Below are 26,579 nucleotides of genomic sequence, written 5' to 3'. Positions count from 1 at the left end.
CCAACTTACATCCATGCATTAAAAGCATGTTAGATAGATTCAGGGACATAAAGAGTTGTTGCAATGTGGAAAGGTGTAAGCTTGGGTGCATCAAATTCACATTATGAAACCTACCAAAAAAATTCACATTGTGGATACGCAAGGCCCTTATATTAATAGCAAACTTTGAATCTAAACGACAAAATGGAGTTTTATTACTTAGATCCATAGTCAATTTAGATCAATTTTCCACATTCAAATAAGATGAATGCACAGAACAGCTGGATTTGTTGAACCCCAGTTTATGGTGAGGCCAAGATCTGAAGCAAGAAATTATTAACTAGCCATAAAGTGGGTACCTTAACTTTTTTTTTTTTTGGTACAGCAACCAATATGGTGTTGAGATTATGATTTTTATAAATTAATATATAGAAATCACCAAGTCATGTGTATTTTCCCTCTCAATACCTTACTTTTATCTTTTATTTCAAGTTTTGAAAATGAAAATAAAACAAATGGTATTGTCTTTGTGTTAAGCCTTTCCTACATGTAAGAGTTGATCTTTTAATCAAATGTCAGAACATAGGGTGGAATGAATAAAGGGGTAAGAGGCATGAGAATGGAATAGGAAAGGGCATAGATAATTGTGACCTCACATGGTTACAACTAATACTCAAGAGAATAAGAAAAATAATTATAACTCCTAAAGTTTTGAATTATTATGTAGGTATTATAATATATAAAGGTGATGATGCTTGAAAAACTTTGCAAACAAGTTTGTGTGTTATCCTGTATTCATTCAACTGTGAATAATGAGATGCTGAGACCCACCGATGGTGGAAAGGATAATAATTCTTTTATTACGCAAAAATGGATTCCATGATTTTTAAAATTCTACATTAGTATGTAAGGTCAAAAGGACTAGAAACCTAGTCCGTTTGGGCACATCTTTTTTGCATATAGGAATATGTCTGGTATGCATTCTACTTCCACCACTGAACACCATGAATGTATCCATCCATCAACTCCACCCTATGCTTCCAATAAATTGTAATGCATTTTGCCAAGGAAGACGTTCCCTTAAACTCAATATTTCCAAGTCCCTGCTAGCCCAACGCCCAAAAGAAATCATGGCTACTTGGATCAAATTGTTTGACTGGGTGTTATCAACCATACTACCCATGCATACATGCAGACAAAGACTAACAAGCCAATAAGCTGATAAGCAAGCACCCAATATTGCCACTATTACAGCTGTCTTTGCCGTAATGAAATGTTGCAACTCGTAAGTGATGCCGGCATAAGATGCAAGACTACTAATTTATTTTGGATGCAAATTGTGGCATATGATAGCTACTATGTGAGACAGTTTTAGGGCCATATTCTTCATCGATATGATAAAGATATTGCTTAAAATGATTGAGCTTGTTCTGGTGATCAACCTACCTTCTAGGAATGGTGGCCACCTTCCCACAGTTGTATTATTCCCATTCTGAATAATACTTCTGGGTTACTTGTCAAAAAATAAAAAAATGATTGAGCTCTGCTGTGAACTTCAATGAGTTTAATGAATATAAATAAATGGTTGCAAAACTACCAGCTGAGTGCCTTTTTTAAGAGAAAAAAGATCGTGTTTATTCTGTTTATGTGATGAAATTTATTTGTACAACAACAGTTTTAACTATACACATGGCACGATTAAAGCAAAGATATAAATTCCAATTTACTCACAACTCAAAGTTACAAACCTTAATCAGCTTGTAAACATACCCCCGAAATCATGACTCAATCTTCCTTTAATATTGGTACAGTATTCCTTTGGTACTGCTTAATTGATTCAATGACTTTAACAGCAAAAGCCTCATCCTCTGGGTAATATGCAATAGGATCAGACAACAAAGGAAGTGGAAGATTAAGCACACCTTCTAGTGTTGCATGAACACAATAAGCGGAGTATGTAACCTGGTATCCCCCTTCTTGGACAATAAGAAGGCATCCACCACAATGCCTATCTGCCAAGCTTCGAACTATCCGCCCAATCTCACGATAACCATCCATTGTCAAGCATTGTCTTCCATTTGGATCAAACTGCACAGTCATTTATGCAATCAGCTTTTATTAACGGTAATACTAGATTTGTTATCCGTTTAATAAGGGATAAGCAGCACCTATTTCAGAGTTTTTAAGTTTTGTCTAGTTTCATCTCTGTTTGACCAAAACAGACAATAAACCTGACATTGCATAAATCATAGAAGGGTATATGAAAAGAGCTTTCAAAGTTCGAAAAGATTCCATACTTAAAAAATGATGAGAGTTATGATAAGTTAAAATGTTGAAAGCTACAGCACTCTTTACTATATTGAACCATGAACTTTTTTATTGAATGAGTGAAAAATCTCTTCCTATATTTATGTTTTCAACTGAAGAGCCAAATCATGTTCTCGTTTAAACAATGAATATCTTTAACTGAAGACCCAAATCATGTTATACCCAAAACATTGACAAAATAAGAATACTTTTAAAGAGTATTCAAGCTCACAACATTCTGCTTACAGATTGGCAAGGAAAGGTTGTGTGTGTAGTCAGAGGGTGAAGGGGGCAGGAAAGGGGTGGAGGAGAAACACAAATAATCTCTTGTAATGCCTCCGGTGTTTGTGAAATTTAACATGCCATTTTTATCCCTTAGAAGGCCACTTTTTGTTCCACTCTCATACATCTTCAATTCCTTCCAAAAGAAGATATACGCTATAAGGTAACATCCCATCTTTAGACAAACAACTTCAATAAAATTCATAAAGTCAGATTAGGAACAAACGAAACTTACAGCACTTGAGTCCTGACCAATCACCAGCAGGATCACATCTGGCTCAAACTTCTGAACAGCTGGGGCAACCAACTCTCTCATCGCATATTCATATCCCTTGTCACCGGTTCCATTTGGCAAAGGTATATTCAAATTATACCCAAATCCTTCCCCTTCACCAAGCTCATCTACTGTTCCAGTTTGCGGATGAGAAGGACCCCAAGAACCATGATTCATATGGAGGGACACTGTAAGAACTTTATCAGACCGATAGAACCCCTCTGCTGTCCCATTGCCATAATGAACATCGATATCGATGACCGTGACCTTTCTACACCCTGAATCTAAAGCCAATTGCACAGCAAGCCCTGCGTTGTTAAAAAAGCAATACCCATCTGCTTGAGTAGGTTGAGCATGGTGACCTGGAGGCCTAACCAATGCATAAGCAAGTTTCCCGTGGCCATCAAGTATATGTTTCACAGCTGATAGCGTAGTACCGGCAGCTAGCAGAGCGGCATCGAATGAACCAGGGTTCAAGAAGGTACCACCACAGATTTCCTTACCCCTATTCTTGTCGGCTTCAACTAGCGTATTAATATATCCTGAGAATTTATCAAATTAAAAAAAGTTATACCATTATCAAACTAATTACATCAATCCCAACTACTTAAGTCACATAATTACTGCAAAGAAGATGAAAACTTTCTCTAAAGATAGACATCCTATCCCCAAAAATTTGCATCTTTTTCCATTCCAAAGGAATTATTGGAAACGGAAAAAAGATCTTTGGAATCTACCAGATAAATAGGAAAATGAACAAAAGGCTACCTTGGGAATGGAAAGAGAGAAGCTCAGGAATATTAGCAGGTCTGCCAGTGTGCCAAGAGACGTGAGGAGAGATGGGTCCTCTTTTGAGGATAGAGACGATGTTTCTGACCCTGTCTGAATTCTCTGGGTGCTTTTCTAACACCTCCAAGAAACCTGGGTCGATCCCCGTGTCAAATACGCCACGGCCTGTGTCATGTCTTAGCATTCCCTCGTGCCAAAACACATGGATGCAACCTGTTGAGGACGTTGGAAAAGGTTGGCCGGGAACAGACATCTTGTAACTGAGTAGTTGATAGGACTGGAGTTCAGTTCACGGTTTCCAGTGATTCGTTCATATGCTTGGTTTTTCTTCATTTCGGGCTTTCGAAGTCCTCTAATTGGTTCTGGGCTTCTAAAAAGGTCCAATTGCAAAATGACATAAAAAGCGGACTGGTTCGCTCCCTGTCACCGTCTTCTATACGAATTTCATTTTTTAGAAAATATTTATATTTATTAGTATAATATATTAATAATTTAGCCTCACATGATGCACACGTATGACATATCCTAATCATTTTAAATCTTTTCAGAATTATTCATTACTAAATAATTTCTATGAAAAAATCATTTGTCACACACAGTATATAAAGTTTATTACGAATTCAATACAAATTGAAAATTGTACCTCATACAATTATTACTTTAAATTATAAAGGAGAAGTACTAACAAACTGTTCTGTTAAAAAAGTTTCCAATTTTAGTGTGCTCATGTGTTGAACATCCTTATACAGTCTACCAAAATTTCTTTGAATTTATTTCAAATAATTTTAGCTTATGAAGTATATATTTTAATATTTAATAAAATATTCATCCTGTGGAACGCATGGATGCTACTCAGCAGGGGGCACAGTTGGAATCCATTTTGAGATTAGAAATATAGGTCTAAATCAAATATATATGCCTAAATCTTGAGGGAAAGATTCTAGGTTATACACAACTTGCCTTTCAAAAAGAAAAAAAAAAAATCTTCTGAGAAAGATTCTAGGTTATACATAATTTCCAGACTCAACTTATAACTTCTAGAATAAGGAGAATATTCAATAATATCTTATACATGTAACAAATTTGTTGAACAGTTTGAACCCTTCTGAAAAGGTCTGTCTGGTGACCATTCCCACGAAATTCTGACATTTGAGGACCTTAATCAGAATCATTCCACAATGTTAATTACATGATTTTCTCGTGGATCAATGCTAGACATTGGTCGGATTGTACTCCGACCGATTGACTGTGATCTTTCTGCTGTCATATTGCTCTTGAAATGAGCAAGGGAAGCAAGTTGATGAACAACTTCAGCAATTTTCTCAGTGCATACCACAAGGTCTAGTAGTAGTGAAACAACTGCGGTAGCTGGTATTGTCTCTACAAGTTCCACTCCTTCCCATAAGCCAGATTTTATTAAAGCTTTGAGATTTTCAGCAGCAATTTTTGAATTCGAAATGTGGGAATCAACTGAAGTTGATTGGACCATTTCCTGCATCGCTGATGCCAAGTCCTTTAACGCTTTTCCTGTTTCTAAGCTAATCATTGTGCACGGCTCTTGGATTCTGCTACGGATTTCAAATGAAGTCTACAACAGAAGGAAATGCATTTAAATTTGCTAATTTGGCAAGAATTCAAAAATGCAGAAGGTAGTCATATTCGTGTTTAAATTAATTGTGAACATTTCATTATAGTTGGAATATATAGCATTTGATATATTACTTGGTTCTTAAAGAGTTAAGATAGCTGTTAATTGCTTCAATTTTGTAGGCACATTCACGAGTCAAGTCTCCAACTTTTCTATGCTGTTTCCAAGGATGGCGAAACCTGAACCTACCATGACGAGGTTCCCATGTTGCTAAACTTGCCTGTAAAAGATAAATGTGCTTAAATCAGCAGGAATTCGAGTAATTATCTACGATGGTTAATTATTTGTACCATATTTTCTTCACTCTCTTGCGAAGCGAGAACACTTCTATATCTTCGAGGAAATAGCTTCTCTTGGATCGATACTCCCTCTTGAGGGACACTGAAGTATTCAGCTCCAAATCCTGCAAGATTTCCTGGAGAGTTGTAACTCTGATAAATTCAAGAAAATGAAAACAATACTCTTGATATTTATATTATTAATATTCTCATGTGCAGCATATTGGCAATTATTATATCCAAGGCTTACCTTCTAAAAATGTCCCAAGCTTCTCCAAATTTACAGCTACAAGATTGTGAAGATCCTCCCCAATCCATACAGGGAAAATAATAATACTTACAAAAATGGCAGCACAGCTGCCAACAACGATCGTCAGTAGCCTTTGCAGCGCGGTGATTAGAAGTTCTTCTCGATAACTCAATATAGATATCAGACAGAAGGTAAGTATGAAAACCATTAACCCGAAATCGTATTTCACTTTCATTTCAGGCAAGAATCTTAGAAATGTGAAAGACGCGCCTGCAACAAACACCAACAGGATGGAAATGAGTTGAATTAATTGGATTAAATGGAAATTTATATTTAAATTAGCTACTTCAAACATATTCCTATATATCCTACCTACTACAAAGACCAAGAATGAGAGTAATATAGGCTCTCCAGTCTTCCCAAAGAGAATTGCTAAGTTATGAGCCCCAATACCTAAAGCAGCAGCTAGCAGCGTTGCTAGCATCCTATTTAAACCTTTACCAAGTGTGGCCCCTGAAAAAATAAACAACAAAAATGAAGGGAAAAAAGGTTGACTAAATGGAAATTCGTCTACTTCTAATTAAAAGGTTAATAAGCTGCTTGTAGAAGTTGCAGACTTACCCACAGAAAATTCAAGGACAAAGATAACAGTTAGAACAGCCCAAATGGCATTGACGCCAAAGCCATTGCAAAGTGGCTTAAAGTAGTAGAATAATGAAACAAGAGTGAGGGCCAAAGCCACTTTTAGGGAATGAACAACCTTTCTAGGATCATCTTCCCCCAGATTCTTGGCCTTCCTTGCAAGTTCAACTACTCTATTATTCAATGTCTTGCTAGGCAGCAGGGCCTTGAGCCACTGGCGCCCATAAGAGAAAGGGCCAGGATTAATTTCATGAGCTGGAGATGACATTTTAGTTTGATGTATACTTGATTTGGATGGAAGCCAGGAGTAATACAATTGAGATAGAATAATTTCAGTAATTAGACGATGAGAGAAACCTTGCTTGCTAACACCGTTACATATACTTTTGAGTTTGATACGCGTATATCTCATCAGTCGCCCGTCTTTGCCACATTTAGAGCATGCGCCTAACGTTTTCTTTAATATCTCCTTTTGTTTTTGGATTCCTTTGAAGGCATGAGATATTACTCTCATTCCAAATTACATAATATATATAGCAGGATCATTTTATTGATTATTTATATATATTTGCATACACAGTCGAACAAAACCTTGAATGAAGCCAATTGAAAATGGGATTCGATTAGTTCAAAACCGTGTCACTGTTGATCCTCGAAGTGGTCAATTGCATCAAAGGACTACAAGTACTGAGTCATGCATTCAAAGTGTGGCTCTTTTTTGGCCACCTCATTATTTTTATATTTTTTTTTCTGAAATTTCAATATTATATACCCCCTTAATTCTTTCAACAAATGAAAATTGAATAGCAGGGACTATTCCAAGCTGTTTTCCCTTATCTATGCATAATTTGATCAAGTTAAACATTTTTTTTTCATCTCATGAAGACCCTACCATTGTGAAGACATGAACTTGAAACCTCAAAAAGAAGTTTCTAATGAATTGTTGGGATGTTTCCTTGTGATATTTATTACCATCAAATATAATTGTTGAGGTTGCCTTTTAGTTTGTGCGATGAAATGCCTTGGTGGGGGTCAAGTGTTGTGATGGAAACACTTAGAAAGAGGTACAGCTGTAGTAGAGTGAGGATTTGTTAGCAATTTTGGTGCACTGAACAAATGTTAAGCATGGCTGTACGAATTGTGACAATTCTGTCTTACATGTGTGTGGGGTTACCAAAGTAAATATATGTTGTATTAAAAAAGATTGGTGGTTTGTTGTATGTTGTTATGTAATGTTTGCATTCGGGGCAACGAATGGGGTGAGAGTTGGGTGATGGTGGGGGTCAATTCTGTGAATGGGTGTTTGTATTCGGGCCGTAAACAGGTTACCACCATACTTGTATTTTGGAATTTTCAGAATCTGTATCTATTTTGATATATCAATAAAGATATTGACTTAATAAAAAAATAATAAGCAATATGTGATCATTTGCTATGCAGACTATTTCAAAACGGTAAAGTTTAATTATTGGTCCTTGCAATCTAATCAAATTTGATTAGCTAATTATTTTAGTATTAAAAAAAAGAAGTATCTTGATGCATTGTATATAAAGTTTGGAGATATTGAACACTCAAGAAAAGAATAATTTAGATTCATAGATATTTATAAATTGTCATATAAGACAATTGAAAGCAAAAAAAAAAAAAAAAAAAAAAACTAAAAACTCTCACTCATATATGGTGGTATGCCACTTGAATGTCCAATTTGATCCATTGTATTTATGTGCGTATAGATATCAGAGTTATATTGCACAATTTGTTTTTGGGACAGTAGAAGATAAAATGATATATGTTTAAAATTCAATAGGTCATTTTGATAGTTTTAGAACTCAACTGCACAAAACATGATCGGAAGTGTATTACCCTTACAAATAAAATTAACATGCAATTCACACTGGTAACGAAGCATGTTAAATTAAACCAAAAACATAAAAGCAAGTTAAAGAACTATGTTCTTATATATCTCTGTGAAATGCTCGTCAAAATTAGCAATTCCAAGCCATTTCCGAAACATCATTATTCCGCAAGATTAACTATATGATGTTGTACATCATCATTAGATATTGGCTGCACTGTACCCCTGCGAAACGAATTTCGTTGTTCTTGCGTCATTGTTGAGTCTAGCTTCTTAAACCGTGCGAGAGAGGCTAATTCATCAACAGCTTCAACAAGACTTTGCGTGCATGTTACAATGTCTAGTAAAAGAGAAGCGACTGCAACTGCTGGTGCCATCTCTAGGAGATCAGTGTCGTCCCATATTTCTGTTTTGAGCAGAGACTTCAGATTTTCAGCTGCACTATTTGAGTTTGCGAGGTGGATATTAGCAGATGTCGATTCAATCATATCATTCATTATTGATGCTAATTCTTTCAATGCCTTTCCCGTTTCCGTGCTAATTGTCATGCAAGGCTCTTCAATTCTTTTACGTATTTCCAAAGGAGTCTGCTAGTAGACCAAAAATCTGGTTACTTTAATTATGTCAATGTTAGTAGAAAATCTGAATTCTATGTTTCAAAGAATACATAATAGTGATATAAGTTAGTTATTGTACTTGGATTTCGGAGTTAAGATAGCTGTTAAGAGCTTCAATTCTATATGCACATTGACGAGTCAAGGTTCCAACTTTGAGGTACTGTTTCCAAGGATGGCGAAATCTGAACCGGCCATGGCGTGGTTCCCAAGTTGCTAAACTAGCCTGTAAAACTTGAATACTTTTTAATTAGTTGAAATTCAAGTAATTTCTTCCACCAAAAAAAGGATCTTACATACCATTGTCTCCTCGCTGTTTGAGGAAGTAAGAACACTTTTGTATCCTTGAAGAAATGACTTATCATTGTTGGCTTGCTCTTGTTTAGATACTCCAAAGTATTCACCTCCGAAACCTATACATGTTTGCCTTATTTCATAAGAGAGAAAGAAGATTGCGCTCCAGGTTTAATTTTATTTCGGGTCATGGGAAATCAGGGGCAGACCTATGTTGACATAAGTGGTGTCACATACATCATTGGAGTACCAAAAATACTGACTAATCTCTGTTAGAGTTTTATATAGTTAATGATATTATTAAGCTCATTAATTTTTTTAATTATGATACCACTTAGAAAAATTGTTGAGTCTGTCCCTGTGTGCAACATAAGTTGCTCTTAGTATAATGAATATAATCTGTGTACCTTGCAAAGAATTTGCTGTCTTTTCCAGGTTGGAAGCGATAAGGTTGTGTAGATCCTCTCCTACCCAAACAGGGCGGATGCAAACGCACACTATCATGGCGGTGCAACTACCGATGATGATGGTTGATATCCTCTTCAAGGCAATGCCAAGAACTTCATCCTCTCGATAACCCGAAATAGATACCAAGCAAAAGGTCAGGATGAATACTAGCAGCCCAAAATCATATCTCGCCTTCGCTTCAGGAAAGAATCTAATAAATGTTATTGTTGCCGCTGCAGCACAGATCAAAGTTTTACTTAATTAGATGGAGGCTTTTAAGTAATTCAAATGCTTTTAGAGGCAAAACAAATGGAATCAAGGTGTGGCTACCTATTATGTAGACAAAAGTAGCAAGTAATATTGGCTCCCCTGTCTTCCCACACAGGGTTGCCACCCAATTGGCTAAAAGTCCTAGAGCACCAGCTACCAATGTTGCCATCATTCTGTTTAATCCCTTTCCCATTGTCGCACCTGGAAAAAAAGGGGGGGGGGGGGGGGGGGGGGGGTGGGGGGGTGGAAATGCTTTTAGTTAAGAACTCTAGCTTGGTAAGTGTGACATATGATAATTGAAGTAATCGCTTTATTGGTGAAGGCCAATTTCTAAAATTTACCTTATAAGCTTTAGGAAATAAGTCATTGTGTGAATAACTTATATAATTTACTTCATGTTTTATAACCTTCTAGTAAACTACCGCAAGCTTAAAGAGTTTGCAAACTTACCAACAGAAAATTCAAAAACAATTACAGTAGTTAAAAGTGCCCACATTGCATTGACACCAAAACCATCATAAAGTGGTTCAAAGTAGTAGAATAACGAAACCAGAGTAACTGCTAGACCTACTTTCAATGCATGAATAACTTTTCTCGGATCATCATTGCCAATTTTTTTGGCCTTTTCAGCAATCCTAACAACGTTTGCCCTTGACTTCGCAGGCAAGGTCTTGAACCAGTGGAAGTGGCAGTGGCAGTGGCAGTGGCACCGCGCAGCAAGAGTTCCATCATTCTCTTGGTTTGAAGGCGCCATTTCCTAAGGCAATGAAATTTTTGCCAAGAAAATAGCAAATCTGTCTCCATTTTATATATCAGCCAAAGTTTGATTAGTTCCAGAAGGTTGAGAGCTCAAATCGACGCGTTCTACTGAATCCGGAAAGAACTTATTCGTATCTTTGATATTAATTTTATAAGTTGAAATTATTCTTGTGGTATTGCAAATTAAATCGGGCAGCTGTCGCCATGAGCTCCATCTGCCATGGTTACATCTTCAATAATCGTCCATGGTTGTCACGTGGAGACTCGCTGATTCTAGTCTATAGGAAGCATATGCATGTAGAGGTCAACCCTTTCTAGTTGCGTTAGATCCACATATACACCATATACCACAAAAATGATCGTATCCACAAAATAAACCTCAAAAACATGCTTTGTTTATTCTCTCATTTTCGATTTCAAAAATCCTTATGCATCATGATTTTTCCATTTTGGAGAGCTAAGAAATTATAAAATTTGAGTTGCAAAGCGCATTTGTGTAATATTCCATGCCCCCTTAATAAAAAAGAAAAATGTAGGATCAGGTGCGTGCGCCGAACGGAGCAAGGCAGAGATTAAAGCTATTATATACTACTAGTATGTTGCAGCTCTCAATCCAAAAAACCAAAATTTTGGTATAACAAATTATGTCCAAAAATAATAAAAAAAAGTCCTTATAGGGTGATTATTTCAAATCCAACCAAAATAATGGGATTTTCTAATAATTTCATAATTTCATAAATGACTTTCTACTAGTTTTCATAAAAGAAATTAGTTAAATACACTACAACAAATTTGACTTAAAATAGCACATTTTTCAAATGTGCTATTAAAAATATTTTTAATAATATTTTTTATATTTTTTAGAGCATTTTTGTATATCTAACTTCACTATATAAATTTTTATATGTATTATGAATAAAATGTAACGATATAAATTTCATATACTAGTAAAAATTGTACTTTTTATATTGCTATTAAATATGAAAAAAATGAAGCTAAAAATTTAAGTAGCTCTACTTTTATAATTTTACTATAAAAAAAAATATGTTACCTAAATAAGTCTGATTAAAATTCAATTTTTGTAGTGCTATAATGTTGTCGGTCATTCCAAGTTCTTATATGACATATTTCTAATTATGTTGTGTTAGGGGATAAGCCAAATCTTGAGTTAACGGTAAGCATAGCAAAAGAGTCCATGTATACATGTAGATATGATAATTTTGTATAAGATATGATAATAAAATATGAATATGATGTGGATTTAAGTGGATTTGGATTTAGGCTAATTGTATCGACATGGTTAAGATACAAATAAATCGTGTTTGAACTGTGTCAAATCTACTTAACTCATCTAAGACTTGATTAGTTAATCATGTTGTCTTGTATCCATATAATTTGTGACCTATTTATTTAATCGGATTTAGGTGTTGTGTAGACACATTTAGCACGTGGTTAAGACTTATTTATTGATCCATATAAATATTAATATTTTCATGATGATGAATATTAATTGATATTGAATTTAATTATATATAATCAATATTATGATTTTATACTTTTTAGTTGTAAATTTGAATTATATATTTTAATTTAATCGTGTTAATTGTATCAATCATGTGAATGTGTAATAAATCATATAAATTTTAATCGTGTTAATTGTGTCATATCGTATAAAATTTAGCTCGACATGTTTAATAAACGTGGTAGTCGTGTCGTGTTATACGTTTATTAATTGTATCTTTATATGTGTTTAAGATCTTGATGCGATTAATTAATCGTGTCATGTTCGTGTTTATTCGTATATCTCTTAATACCCTACGCTTACATGATATGGTTAAGACACAGAAACACAAATTGCTAGATCTACACACATGTAAGACGTCACTTGAATTCAAGAGTCTAAACTAATATGCTTTTGGATGGCATAATAAACCCTTAAACTATTTTAAAAAATTCAATTATATTTTTATTCTTTTATTGCATTCAATAAGTCTCTATACTTTAGTTTTGGACCAAATAAGTTCCTATGACTAATAGTTGACTAATTGTCATTAATCAAAATATCATTTATCATTTTATACTCACGTGTTGATGACATGGACAGTGAAAAGTACCATACATCCATGTCATCATGCCACATCAATATCTATTATGACATGTTAGTATATCATATCAACGCCACGTCGCATAGAATGACAAGTTGTATTTTGATTAACAATAGTTAGGTAACCTTTAATCATAAAGACTTATTTGAGTCAAAATAAAATTATAAGAATTTAATTGAATACAAAAGAAAAAATTTATTTGAATAAGATATTATATCTTTTTTGATCTTTATACATATATGCTACCTTTACACTCTTTTTAGTGAGGTAGGGAGTGATATCTCAACAAATCTCCTCTAATTACTTGTGAGTTGTGATCAGTTCTCTTGTGTGAGTAAACCATGCTATTTTGGTTACCCAAGCTGTTCATAGTGGGTGACCTTTTACATTTCTTCTTAGCTACCCACACATTTTAGGCCCACCACTCAACCTCCATCTCGTGTGCATTTTCTTAGCGCTAGTACTCAACATCTATGTGTATCTCTTTAGGCTTAGTGCTCAATCGTAGGTTATCTCTATGCATTGTTTTCTTGTGTGATAGAATTGTTAGCTCAAATATAATGAAGAGTAATCCAAGAGGGAAGTAAATTGAATTTCTAAAATTTTTTTAACTAATCAAACTTTTAATTAAGACAAACAAAAGATAAGTTTCATAAACTTGTTTTTCAAGCAAGATATAACAGGAGTAATTTGATAAGCGAATCAACAGATAGACAAGCTAAAGCAAATCAAGGCTAAAGGACTTCCAAGAAGTTTCTAGGTAGAAGCAATACATACAGTAGCCTACATTCTCAATTAGAGTCCCATAGTTGCTTTGCAACACGAAACCCCTTTTGGAGCCTGGTATGGGCGGAAGCCTAAGGTAACTTACTTTAAGGTTTTTGATTACTTTGCTTATGTTCGTATTCCTTCTCAAAAGAGAATTAAACTTGATGAAAATAATGTGACGTGCATTTTTGGGGTATAATGCTGAAACTAAAAGTGATAGATTTTACAACTTTCGTACCAAGAAGTTACTAATTGTTTGTGATGTAGTGTTGAATGAAAATAATGCTTTCAATTAGAATGAGGTGTATCATCGTCCAAGTTTCATGCAAGATGATAATGAGTTGGTGGACACTCCTCTTCCATCCAATGAAGAAAGCAATGGCAATTTTTGTCCATCCAATATTCCTAGAACCAATTCATCAACATCTTTGAAATCATCCACACTTAGTCCATTTTCCTCAGAGACACCGCCAAGAAAATAGAAATCCATGAAGGAAATTTATGAAGTAATGAAGAGACGTTAGATTGAAAAAATGGAAGAACCAAGCTCATTTGAAAAAGCAATGTAATGGGTAGAATGGCGCGATGCCATGGATGAAGAAATGAAGACCTTAGAAAAAAAATGAGATTTGAGAGCTAGTTGAACTACTTAACAACAAAGAGGTAGTGGGAATGAAATGGTGCTAGACGGTTCAATTAACAAGTAAAAAGCAAGGTTGGTTACTTGAGGTTACATGCAATTTGAAGGAGTAGATTTGGATGAACCTTCGCTCTAGTTTTGAGGTTAGATACTATCGAACTGTTTTAGCTATAGCTACTTAGCATAAGTGGAAAGTTTATCAATTTGATGTAAAGTTTTTTTCTTTTAAAATTGTATTTTGGATGAAGAAGTTTATGTGTAGCCAACCTAAAAGTTATGATGTGACAGGTCAAAAAAGTAAGTTGCATAGGTTGAAGAAAGCACGACCTAAAGCAAGCTTCACGGGCTTGGCGTGAAAACTTCTTCAACACTTGTGGATTTCTATAGAAAATATTCAAGATCTACGCAAAGAATTAAATCGCTTGATGAAAAATAAAAAATTATATAGGGGCTATTTATGATAGCCAACTAAACTTAAACCTATATTGGTATGCAAGTAAAGTAATTATAATAGTCAACTAGACCTAAACTTACTTGGTGTGCAAGTAAAGTAAATAGTAAACAAGAAACTATTCCAAACCTAGACTTCCTTGGAGTGCAAACAAAGTAAAAAGAAAATAAAAAAATATTCTCCTCAATATATTCCTAGAATTAATAATTACAGTTCATGTTGACACTCGCCCTCAAGTTGGAGCATAGATATCAATCATGCCCAACTTGTCGATTATACTATGCAACACCTTCCTTGAAACTGTTTTCGTGAGAATATCAGCTAGCTGACCTTCAGACTGGACAAATGAAAATTGTATAATTTTTTGGTCGAGGTTCTCCTTGATGAAATGTTGATCAATTTCAACATGTTTGGTGCGATCATGTTATATAGGATTTTGTGTAATTTCAATGGCTGCCTTATTATCTAAATAAAGATTCATAGGTTTTGTGTATTCAATTCCTAACTCTTTGAGAACACTTCTAATCCATAATAAGTCACATACACCATGAGCCATACCTCGCAATTTAGCTTTTGCACTTGATCTTGCCGTAACCTTTTACTTCTTGCTCTTTCAAGTGGCAAGATTACTTTCTAAGAAAGTAAAATAACTAGATGTGGATCTTCTGGTTATTTGATCACTTACCTAGTTAGAATTTAAAAATCCTTCAATGTCAGAGACACCATTTTTTGAGAACAAAAAACCTTTGCCTAGAGCACTCTTCAAGTATCTTAAGATTCGATATACTGCATTGTTATGTTCTTCACTTGTTGCATGCATAAACTGACTTACAACACTTACAGCATAAGTTATATTCGATCTTAAGTGTGACAACTAAATTAATCTCCCAACCAACCATTGATAATGACCTTTGTCTGTTGGAACTTGATTTGGAAAATTTCAAGCTTACAATTCATGTTTATGGGTGTGTCTATTGGTTTGCAAGCAAGCATTCCAGTTTCAGTTGAGAGATCTATCACATGTTTTCTTGCGAAAGGAAAATCCCCTATTTTGACCTTGTAACCCCAATTCCTAAGAAATAGTTAAGTTGCCCAAGATCCTTCATTTCAAATTAACTAGCCAAATATTCTCGTAATGCTTTCATTTCGCTTGGATCATCTCCTGTTAAGACCATATCATCAACATACACGATTAAAGTTGTTACCTTCCCTTTTTGTGTTTTATAAACAAAGTAAGGTCTGAGTTGCTTTGTTTGTAACCAAATACTTTCATTATAGAAGAAAACCTCCTAAACTAGGCTCTAGGTAACTATTTCAGCCTATATAATGACTTCTTTAATTTACAAACTTTTTTTCTACACAAAGAACTGTGTTTAATTCTTGGTGGTAGCTCCATGTAGATCTCTTCCTCTTAGTCTTCATTGGGGAAAGCATTTTTAACATCAAATTGTTGTAGAGGCCAATCCTGATTTGCTATTATAGATATGAGAATACAAATTATATTGATCTTGGCTACTGGTACAAAAGTTTCTTGATAATCCACCCCATACCTCTACATATACCCTTTAGCAACTAACTTTGCTTTATATGAGTCAATGTTGCCATCTACTTTGAGTTTCATCATAAATATGCATTTTCATCCAATTGTCTTATTTCTTTTGAGTAAAAGAACCAGTTCCCAAGTGGCTCTCTTTTGCAAAACCTTTATTTCTTCATTCATTGCCTTGATCCATTTTGGATCTTTTAATGCATCTTACAAACAACTAGGAATAGATATAATGGATAATTGATTAATAGTGAGTGCATACGATTTAGACAATTTGTAGGAGGACACGTAGTTGCTAATTGGGTATTTGACTTTAGCTTTAGGATCAGGTTCATATTGTTTCTTTAGGACTCCCTTATTCGATCTTTGTGGATATTTATGAACTACCTATTTTATAGGAACATGTGTTTCAAGGGACTCATCGGATATAGGATTCAAGATTTCATGGGATTCATCAGATATGGGATTTGGGATTACTTAAGGGAGAATATTTTGGGTTGATTCTTTAGTTGATGGTGTCAACATAACCCTGGACAATTTTGAGGACTTTGTGACAAAAGCACCTGATCCATTTGTAGAAGAACAAACTCACTCTCAATTTCAAGAATACTATTACAACATTGTTGAACACTTTTCCCAAAAACGTTCATTCATTTCCTATAACTCCATAAACTCTTCTTCTCCACCACTTTGTTTTAACACATTCTCTTCACTAGAGCTTTCCCCCTGAAGAAAAGGTCTAGAGATTCCCCTTGAATAATAAGGCTGTAATTCATGAAAAGAAACATCCAAGATTATATGTAATTTATGAGTTTGAGGGTCATAGCACCTATACCTTTTTTGAAATCAGTATAACCAACAAAGACACATCATTTTGCACATGGATCAAGTTTATTTTGTAGTTTTTGGGAATGTGAACATATACAGTGCAACCAAAAACTCGTGGTTCAAGATAAGGGAGGTGGGGAATTAAAACTAAAGATTGCGTTTTTTGTTAAAGGGTTTTAAAGTCTATTACTGGAGAAGGTCTTTGATTAATAAGGTAGGTAACGAATTTTACAACTTCTTCCCAATAAAATCAAGGTATGTTCATGTCAAAGAGATAGGCACGGACCATTTCCAATATCTATATATTCTTCCTCTCCACCAATCCATTTTGCTGCGAATTATAGGTACAAGAAGTTTGATAACGAATCTTATGGTGGCTCAAAAATTCATCAAGGGATCCATCATACTCAGCACCAATGTCCATTTGCAGAGCATGGATTTGCTTCTAGTACTGAGTGCCCATTATAGTATAAAATTCCTAAAATACTGTGCATACATCGCTTTTATTTTGAAGTAGAGATACCCAAGTCATTCTTGTGTAATCATCAATGAATGTAACAAAGTGACGTACTTTAGAAATAAAAGGAATTTTTACAAGACCCTAAATATCAGAGTGAATAATCGCAAAAGGTTCTGAACTTTCATTCAAACTTGTTAGATAAGAAATACAATGGCTTTTTGCTAGTTTACAAATGTCATAATGAAAATCTAAAGCATTCAGACCTGAAAATAGATGTGGTTGTAATTTCTTAAGATAGCTGAATGAAAAATGTCTAATCTTTGGTGCCATAACCATATAGTCTCTCAAGCCTTATCTTTACTACTAGCTAGATTCGCCTGGCTAACTTTCGGTCTCCCACTTTTTGTTAACTCCAACTAGTAGATTTTTCCTCACCTAACTCTATAACCAAGAATCTTTCAAGTTAGAATGTATTGAAATATGCAAAATAAAAGCCAAAAAGTTATAGTGCAATCAAGAATAGAGTTAATTTGGCTAACAGGCAAAAAATTGCATTCAAAGGATGGAACAATAAGAATTGTATCTAATGTAAGAGTATTGGATAATTTGATAGAACTCTTTTCGATAATAGGACATGTACTACCATTAGCTGTGGAGATAACATATTGAGAAGAAAGGAAGACTGATTGTTTGTAACATATGTCGTAGGCTTCGATTAGTTTTTTTTTTGTGTATGTCACTATGGTTTTCCTTGCAATTTTCTTTCAAGGTTTCTTTGTGAAGTCCCACCACTTAGGATAGCTAATCATTTCATAAAATGATTGTTTCGTATGACCTGTTTCACCACAATGAGTACATACCAGACCATTAGATTTTCTAGTTGATTGATTATCGATTTTTCGAAAAGCTAAATTATGGTCCTTGTTGAGTTCGGTTGGCTAGCATAGTTGTGCTCTCAAGATTTGGACAAGAGCCTCCCATTGTCTAGCTTTGTTGATATTCACTTTTGACATATGCATACGTGCTTCCTAATTCAAGTTTTGGATCTTTTTGTAAGATTTGTCCACATGCCTGATCAAATTTAGAATTAAGTCCATTTAGAAAAGTATGGACTCAAAACCTAGCCATCGTAGATTGTAATTAGACTACACCTTCAACTGTTCATTCTTGCAAGATAGTCTTATGATCAAATCCTTGAAAAACAGCCATAAGTTCATTATAGTATGTTGATAATGGTCGGCCATTTTTTTTGGTAGAGAAAGATCTTAAGTTCAATTCAAAAATACAAGTTTCGTCTAATCCATCATAAAAAGCTTTCGATATAGCTTCCAATATATCTTTAGTTGCAGGAAGACGAATAAATCATTGCATCAGTGATGGACTCATTGATTCAATAAGCTAGCTTTTCACTTTGTGATCTTCAGTAATCCATGGTCTAAGATTAAGATTTCTGGGGGTGGGTTTTTATCTTCTCCGATGAGATATCCAGCTTTGTTGTGAGCACCAATATGCATCTCCATGAGTTGAGACCATAATAAGTAATTTGTCTCATCCAATGTGATACAGGTAAGAAACATAAAATTGTCTTGATGGACAATAATTTGTGGTGTTGGGTTGCTTGGTATGGTTAGAACAATGGAATTGCTTGTTACATTGGAATAATGGAAATGGTTTCTGCCATGTAGTTTCAAATGAACAGAAGAAAAAATTGTGATGGTGATTTTTTGAGTATGGGCTTCAGAAAATGAGATTCGTGTTAGAGAGTTCTTTTTAGATTAGAACTGCTCTGATACCATGTAGAAAATATTCATGATCTAAGTAAAGAATTAAATTGCTTGATGAAAAATAAAGAATTACATAATAGCCAACTAAACCTAAATCTACTTGGTGTGCAAGTAAAGTAATTATAATAGTTAGCTAGACCTAAAACTACTTGGTGTACAAGTAAAGTAAATAGCAACTAAGGAAGTATTCTAACCTTAGACTTCCTTGGAGTACAAGCAAAGTAAAAAGAAAATATGAAAATATTCTCTCCAAGGTATTCCGAGAATTAATAATTACAGCTCATGTTGACAATTTCTTAGAAGTCAAATAAGCCCACATTTTATTCCAAGACTAAAGCTGATGAGGGATTGATGGTGTGTCTGTATATTGATAATCTTAACTTCAATTGTAAAAGTTTGTCTTGATGAATGAGTTTCAAAGCATCATGGCGCTTGAATTTGAGACGATTGATTTAGAGTTAAGGAGTTATTTTCTTGGACTTGAAGTGATGTAATGTGATGATGGAAATTTTATGGTAGAAAAAAAATATGATATTCTTAAGAAGTTTTAGAATTTGTTAAAAATTATATTGATGTTATTTGATTAAGTTTATTTTGTTTCTTATGTTGCTAAGGTTAAGTCATGTGAAAGCACGACATGTATGCTGGCCATGAATCTCCCTCACATTCTAGTATGTTTCCTTATTGTTAGTGTCTTTTTTTTATCCGTTTATGCTATAGTTGTGTATTCAACAAGGTTTAGTGTTTTTTATTTTCTATTGGTCTATTTAGACACTATGTAATTGGCTATTGATTATAGTTGAGTCTTTCTAAGAAATATATTTGGAAGAGAATGAAAATGAGCTTATGTAAGCCCCTATTTTGCAAGTTATTTAGAAATTCTCATTTTTCTCTCTAAGATCTTGAAGCTATTATCATTTTATCATGGCAACAGAGCCTTTAAGGGTGTTAAAAGATCTGTGAAAACTTTTTTTCTTCATTTCTCAACCTTTAAAACTCATCTTTCATTGTCTTTCTTGAAAACCCGAGACCAACCTTGAAATTGGATGGCTTTTTGAAGTTTTAATACTCCCTTTCCATCTCTTTTCATAGGTGAAAATTTCCTATTTGGAGTGTCAAGATGAAAGCCTATTTAAGAACTTTCAATTTATGGGAAGTGGTTGAAATCGGTAGTGAACCACCGGAGTTAAAGAAAGATCCCACTCTTGCTTAAATCAAACAACACAACGAGGAGGTGGCCAAAAGTTACAATACCCTTACTCGCATCCACTCTACCATTTCAAGCACGATTTTCTCACAGATCATGACTTATGAGATAGCTAAGGAAACAGGGGGACACATTTAAAGAGAAGTACCAAGGGAGTGATCGAAGTAGGCAAATCCAAGCACTCAATCTATGGAAGAGTTTGAAGTGCTTAGGATGAAAGAAAAGGAGATGATTAAGGACTACATCAATAAGGTAATGAAAACTGTTAACTAGTTTAGATTATTGAGTGAAGATTTAAATGAAAAAAAGGGTAGTGAACAAAATACTTATTGGCTTGCTTGAAAAATTTGAGGCTAAAATATCCTCATTAGATGACTTTAAGGATATTGCTTAACTCTCTGTTATAGAGCTTGTGAATGCTTTTCAAGCACAAGAGCATTGTAGAGCTATAAGGATGGATCCCAATAGTGAGGGAGCCTTAATGGTAAAACAAAAGAAGATGCTAAAAGTGGCTTTAGAGAGAAAGAAATGGAAAAAAGAAAGAAAGATAGAATGCCGAATGATATTAAAAAGCAAAATGGCAAGTTTCCACCATGCCAACATTGTGAAAAGAAAAATCATTTGGAGAGGGTTTGTTGGTTCAGATCGAATGTAAGATGTAGAACTTGCAACTAGCTTGGCCATGTTGAAAAGGTTTGCAAAGCCAAGGAAAATAGACAAAATGAAAAGGTAGCCATTGTTGAGTAAAAGGAGACAATTGAGGAGGACTTTTTTATGTCTAAAAGTCTTGGCAATTTGTAAGAGAAGAATGTCTAGTTTATTAATAGTGCTTGCTCAAACCATATCATTGGAAATGAAAATGTCTTTGCTTCATTGGATAAATGATTCAAGTCTCAAGTCGAGATAGGTAATGGTGAATGTTTAAAGATTTGTGGAGTTGGTACTGTTATGGTTGAAACATCACCAGGTATGAAGCTAATACCAAATGTTTTTTACTTTCCAGATATTAGCTATAGCTTGTTATCTGTTGGTCAATTGGTTGAAGACAACTTTTCGCTACTGTTTGAGAACAAGTAATGCATTATGTATGATTCTGCTGGCCATAAATTACTATCGGTTAGCATGAAAAACAAATGCTTTCCATTGAATTGGAAACACATGAACCATTGAACTTATCAGTGCAGGACAAATCATTCTCAATTATGGCATAAGTGTCTTGGCCATGTGAAAATTATAATTCCTTGAATATCATGGTATCTTTCAAGCTTGCTGATGGTTTTTCAAGTCTAACCAAACCAGATGAACTATGTGAAGCATGCTAATTTGGAAAACAAACTAAAAACCCATTTCCAACACAAAGTCTGCAAGGAGCAAAGAATCTTAAGTTTATGCATTCAGGGATTGGAGGACCCCATAAGTGCTTTTTCTTTGAATGGTAGCAAGTAGTATTTATCATTTATAGATAATAAAACATGTTTTTTTGCTGGCTTTACTTTCTTAGGTAAAAATCTGAGTTGTTTGAATGTTTCATTAATTTCACGGCTTTTGCTGAAAAGCAAGATGGAAATTCAATTAAAGGCTTAAGAATTGATAATGAAGGTGAATATTTAAGCATTGAGTTTATGAACTACTTAGTTAAACATGGGATAAGGGATTAACTTACAGCTTCACATAATCCTCAGAAAAACGGTGTAGTTGAGAGGAAAATTGCACCCTATTGGAGATGGCTTGTTGCTTGATCTTTGAGAAATGCCCAAACATTTTTTGGTCGGGGCAAGTAATAAAGCAAATGATTGCTAAATCTTGTTGTTATTAAAGCATTTAAAGACACTACACCATGTGAAGCATGGTTTGACACTAAGCCATCTGTTTGTCAGTTTAAGATCTTTGGTTGTATTGCATATGCACATATAGTCTCCACTAAAAGAACAAAACTAGATGAGAAGGCTCAAATTTCTATGTATCTTGGTGTAAGTAATGCAAGCAAATGGAATAGGTTATTTGACGTCAACAACAACAAAGTGTTTGTCAGTCGAGATGTTGAATTTGATGAAAACAAAATATGGAATTGGTATAAACATGAAGCTGAAGAATTTGAAAACCAACAAGTTTGTCTTGATGGAGAGCCAACTAAAGCTGAATTTGAAAAAATGACAATATAGATGATACTTCAGTACGTAGAACAAGAAACTTGGTTGATATCTTTGAAAGGTGTCATCTTACAATATTGAAACTAGCCAACTTTGAAAAAGCATTCAAGTTTGAAAGTTGGAAATTAGCAATGCAGAATGAAATAGGCATGATAAGTAAAAATGATACATATTTATTAGTTCTTAGACCAACTGAACAAAAGGTAATTAGAGTAAAATGAGTTTTTAGAACTAAACTCAATCCAATGGCTCCATAAACAAGTTAAAAGCCTATTTGCTTGTTAAAGGATTTGCTTAGGTTTATGGTATTGACTATACCAAGACCTTAGCAAGGCATGATACAATGAGATTATTAGTTGCCATTCTAGCTATAGAAGGTTGGCAACTTTGGCATTTACATGTAAAGTTAACATTTCTTAATGGGTTTTTGGAGGAAGACATTTATGTGGAGCAACCTAAGGGATTTGCTGTGCCTGGCATGGAAAACAGAGGTTGTAAGCTTAAGAAGGCCTTGTATGGGCTTAAACAAGCTCTTCGTGCCTAGTGTGCTAGGATAGATGCCTATATAGACAAAAAGGGTTTCATGAGAAGTGAAAATGAACCCACCTTGTACATCAAAGATGTAGGGATAAAAGCTCAAATCATTGTCTCCATTTATGTGGATGATTTACTTTTAGCTAGTCTTAATGGTTTTTTAATGAACAAGTTAAAAAGCTTGAGAAGGAGTTTGAGATGACTAATTTAAGCTTGCTATTCTATTTCCTTGTTTTGGAGATTATTCATTGCTAAGCGATTATTCCTACATTAAAAGAAGTATGCAAAAAGCTCATTGAAAAAATTCAAGATGGAAAACTGTAAGTGTTAAAATACTCCACTACCAACAAATTTAAAATTATCCAAGCATGATGAAGCACTTGGAGTTGATTCAACTCACTGTAGAAGTCTTATAGGAAGTTTGCTTTATTTAATTGCAACTAGACTAAACTTGATGTTTTGTACAAGTCTACTATCAAGATTTATGCAAGCTTCAACCATGACTCATTTATGTACTATAAAAAGATTATTGAGGTATTTGAAGGGAATCGTTGATTTTGGTATCATGTGTAGCAATGCTCTTAGGTCAGATCTTTAAAGGTTATTTGGATAGTGATTGGATGAGCAATCTTGATAACTCTAAGAGCACTACAGGTTATGTTTTTTCTTGGAATTCAAAGAAATAGAATATTGTTGCACAATCATCAGCTGAAGTTGAGTATGTCTTAGCTTCAACAGCAGCTAAACACTTTATTTGGTTGACGAAAATGTTGCTTGACTTAGGGAATATGGATTGTACTCCCACAGTTCTCTGGATTGATAACCAGTCGGCTATCTTAATGGCTAAAAATCCAGTCTAGCATGGTCGCATAAAACACATTCGTGTGAAGTATCATTCTATCAGAGAGTTGGTAAAGAACAATGAAATTCAGGTTTGTTACTGTAGCTTAAATGACCAATTTGCAAATATCCTGACCAAGAATTAACCTGCTGACAAATTCATGAAGATGAAATCAAATATAGGAGTCACTAAATTTGATTTCAAAAAGATATGTTAAAATTTGTTAGAATTATGCTGATGTTATTTGACTAAGTTTATTTTATTTCTTATGTTGCTAAAGTTAAGTCACATGAGAGCAAGGCATGTATGCTAGCCATGAATTTCCCAGATAGTTTGGTATATTTCCTTGTTATTGGTGTCCTTTTTTTGTCTGTTTGTGATACAGTTGTGTAGTTGACAAGGTTCAGTGTTTTTTATTTTCTATTGGGCCATTTGAACATTATATAGTTGGATATTGATTATAGTCGAGCCATTCTTAGAAATATATATGAAAAAGAATGAAAAGGTGCTTATGTAAGCCCCTGTTTTTCAAGGCATACTAAAATTCTCATATTTCTCTCAAAGATCTAGAAGTTATTATTATTTTATCAAGAAGTGCATGCTGCAAGATGTAATTTAGTAAAGACAACAATGATTACAAACCAGAAGTTCAATTTGAATAATGACAAGGAGAAGGTTGATGCTTAAGCCTATTGAAGTTTAATTAGAGGTCTACTATATCTTACAAACAACAGATTTGATATTTCATTGGCTACTAGTATTCTGAAAAGGTTTATGCAAAGTCTAAGTACTTTCCATTTTGGACTTGCTAAATGTTAGATCTTGGAATTGGAAAATCAAGAAATTGGTTTCGAGGCATGTAACAATGCCACTTTCCTTAAGGTTTTATTCACCTCTACTTGTAGTGTGTAAAAAAGTTGCCAACATATAAATTTTGAAGATATAATGAATTGAAGTGATTGATAGCTTTTTGCACTAACGAAATCAATCCACCGAGCACTCACTAGAGTATGAAAAATTATCAAACTTTTGTAAGATTTTTTCGTAGCAAAATGATATAGAAGGAAACCTGGAGAATATGGAGAAAGAATGAGAGATTGTTTGTCAAGCCCAGCTCTATTATATACTTGCCATGTCATTCATGTACTTGATAGCATATCTGCATACTTGGATGCTTCGAAAAATCGTTAAAAGTCGATATCGTACCTAGTGGTACAATTAAGTCGATTAAAACCTCGAACTAGTCCAAATAGAAATTTTAGGATGTATTTGAGAGTTATTGAATCTTAGAATGTTTTAAAATGGTGATTCGGAGTTCGAGGATTAATTTGGAATCAAATCGAGAATTTTTATAACGTAGGGGGAAAATGGTCATTTTTCCATCCAAGGGCAAAAATTGGAATGTTGGATGAGATTTTGACCAAGTTTGACTATTTGGAGCATAATTTGAATTTGAGAAGTGAAAAATTCCAATTCCAACATTTTTTCGAGCATAAGGGCAAATTGGTCATTCCACGTGTTCATGAGGACATGATTGGAATTTTAAAAATTTTACACCATCGTGACACTTGTCAAGCTCATGAATTTCACCTATTATCATTTTTTATACTTTGGATAATTGAGGTATTATATGTGGTAGTAAGAAATGCTTAATAATTAAGTTTTAACCATGAACCATTCACATGTTGACAAGTGTCAAGCTTTAATTCTTTTATAATTTTCTTTATAAACAAACATAAACCTCTCCCAATTCTTCTTTCATTGCCGTGCAAGCCAAAAAAAAGGGGAAAAAGAATAGAAACAACCCTTGAGGAAGAAAATTCAAGAGAAATTCATCGGTTACCGAAAAACGAAGCGATCTGAGGTAAGATTTCACGATTTTAGCTTAAGATTCACTTCTCCCATGCTTTCTTTTTCATTTTCTATGGTTGAAACCCAAACTTTCATGAAGGAAGTCATGTTGGCCAAATAAAGGGGGGGGGGGGGGGGAAGTTTTGATGATAGTTTTTGTTAGATTTCATGCTATCTAGGTGTTTTTAGTTGTTTTGTGATATTCGGTATGAAAAACAAGCAAGAAAACCACATGTCCTTCACTAAACCCTCCTTGGCCGAATTTAATAGGGGAAATACTGATGATGAATTTTGTTATATTTCATATTATTTAGCTTGTATTTGATGATTTATGGTGTCGGATATCGACAATGGTTATCGAAAAGTATAGTGCCTTTAGTAAACGACTTGAACAACAACGAGAAAATCGTAGTAAATGGACTTGAATTTATTTCTAATGATATATACGGACTTATTGGACTGTGTAGACACTGATTAGCACATTAGTTCGAAATCGAAATGAGTTTCGGATGTGATCATTTAAGTCATAATCAAGTTCATTGAGGTACTTTAGGTGTATTTGGAGTACCAAAAGTGCAATGAATCTGTTTGGAGTTGAATCAGATGTTTTGGCTAATTAAACAGTGTATAGTGTGAGTTAGGTCGAATACCATTTCAGTCCAATAACAATTGAACCTACGTAGAACACCATCTTTAAGTGATTATTCAAACATTGCTCATTCAATT

General features: G+C 34.2%; 3 protein-coding genes and 1 pseudogene across 6 annotated transcripts; all 4 read right to left on the bottom strand.

Annotated features, from left to right (window-relative positions):
• Positions 1 to 1,677: 1,677 nt before the first annotated feature.
• Positions 1,678 to 3,976, bottom strand: HDA08 (histone deacetylase 8). Of its 4 annotated transcripts, none has more exons than XM_018127451.2 (5): positions 3,611 to 3,976; positions 2,804 to 3,384; positions 2,533 to 2,695; positions 2,148 to 2,210; positions 1,928 to 2,067 (listed from the first exon to the last, which is right to left on the bottom strand). In XM_018127451.2, the coding sequence occupies exons 1-4, from the start codon at positions 3,882 to 3,884 to the stop codon at positions 2,179 to 2,181; spliced, it is 1,050 nt and encodes a 349-aa protein (XP_017982940.2). In that variant the 5' UTR covers positions 3,885 to 3,976; the 3' UTR covers positions 1,928 to 2,067; positions 2,148 to 2,178. The 4 variants fall into 4 exon arrangements, with proteins under 4 accessions (XP_017982939.2, XP_007015688.3, XP_017982940.2 ...); XM_007015629.3 differs by having other exon boundaries at positions 2,533 to 2,704; positions 3,611 to 3,975; XM_007015626.3 differs by lacking the exon at positions 2,148 to 2,210 and having other exon boundaries at positions 1,925 to 2,067; positions 2,533 to 2,704; positions 3,611 to 3,973.
• Positions 3,977 to 4,799: 823 nt separating this feature from the next.
• On the bottom strand, positions 4,800 to 6,717 carry LOC108663299 (aluminum-activated malate transporter 2-like). Its single transcript, XM_088809731.1, has 6 exons — positions 6,429 to 6,717; positions 6,180 to 6,320; positions 5,808 to 6,077; positions 5,570 to 5,682; positions 5,354 to 5,499; positions 4,800 to 5,196 (listed from the first exon to the last, which is right to left on the bottom strand). The coding sequence occupies exons 1-6, from the start codon at positions 6,715 to 6,717 to the stop codon at positions 4,800 to 4,802; spliced, it is 1,356 nt and encodes a 451-aa protein (XP_088665857.1).
• A 1,748-nt stretch (positions 6,718 to 8,465) lies between these two features.
• LOC108663298 (aluminum-activated malate transporter 2-like) lies at positions 8,466 to 10,683 on the bottom strand. Its single transcript, XM_018126914.2, has 6 exons — positions 10,380 to 10,683; positions 9,990 to 10,130; positions 9,620 to 9,892; positions 9,219 to 9,331; positions 9,001 to 9,144; positions 8,466 to 8,891 (listed from the first exon to the last, which is right to left on the bottom strand). Exons 1-6 carry the CDS (start codon positions 10,681 to 10,683, stop codon positions 8,466 to 8,468), a joined length of 1,401 nt encoding a protein of 466 aa, XP_017982403.2.
• A 6,172-nt stretch (positions 10,684 to 16,855) lies between these two features.
• On the bottom strand, positions 16,856 to 22,238 carry LOC148761012 (uncharacterized; annotated as a pseudogene).
• Positions 22,239 to 26,579: the final 4,341 nt, after the last annotated feature.

This window comes from Theobroma cacao, chromosome 9 (genome assembly GCF_053813885.1).
Source record: "Theobroma cacao isolate CCN51 chromosome 9, ASM5381388v1, whole genome shotgun sequence".
Classification (NCBI taxonomy): domain Eukaryota; kingdom Viridiplantae; phylum Streptophyta; class Magnoliopsida; order Malvales; family Malvaceae; genus Theobroma; species Theobroma cacao.
The sequence above is the reverse complement of the archived record's forward strand: the minus strand, read 5'-3'. Positions and strand labels throughout refer to the sequence as shown.

Bases quoted from the DNA above. Each gene is read 5' to 3' on its own strand.
- HDA08 (XM_018127450.2), bottom strand. From the start codon at position 3,884: ATGTCTGTTCCCGGCCAACCTTTTCCAACGTCCTCAACAGGTTGCATC. The intron at 3,385-3,610 runs GTAGCCTTTTGT...ATAAATTCTCAG, and splicing joins TCTCTCTTTCCATTCCCAAG to GATATATTAATACGCTAGTT. The intron at 2,068-2,803 runs GTAAGTTTCGTT...ATGACTGTGCAG, and splicing joins TTGGTCAGGACTCAAGTGCT to TTTGATCCAAATGGAAGACA.
- LOC108663299 (XM_088809731.1), bottom strand. From the start codon at position 6,717: ATGTCATCTCCAGCTCATGAAATTAATCCTGGCCCTTTCTCTTATGGG. The intron at 6,078-6,179 runs GTAGGATATATA...TGTTTGTTGCAG, and splicing joins ATTCTTGGTCTTTGTAGTAG to GCGCGTCTTTCACATTTCTA. The intron at 5,683-5,807 runs GTAAGCCTTGGA...GAAATCTTGCAG, and splicing joins GCTTGGGACATTTTTAGAAG to GATTTGGAGCTGAATACTTC.
- LOC108663298 (XM_018126914.2), bottom strand. From the start codon at position 10,683: ATGGCGCCTTCAAACCAAGAGAATGATGGAACTCTTGCTGCGCGGTGC. The intron at 10,131-10,379 runs GTAAGTTTGCAA...CTTTTTTTCCAG, and splicing joins TGTTTTTGAATTTTCTGTTG to GTGCGACAATGGGAAAGGGA. The intron at 9,145-9,218 runs GTATGTAAGATC...CAAGTTTTACAG, and splicing joins CAAACAGCGAGGAGACAATG to GCTAGTTTAGCAACTTGGGA.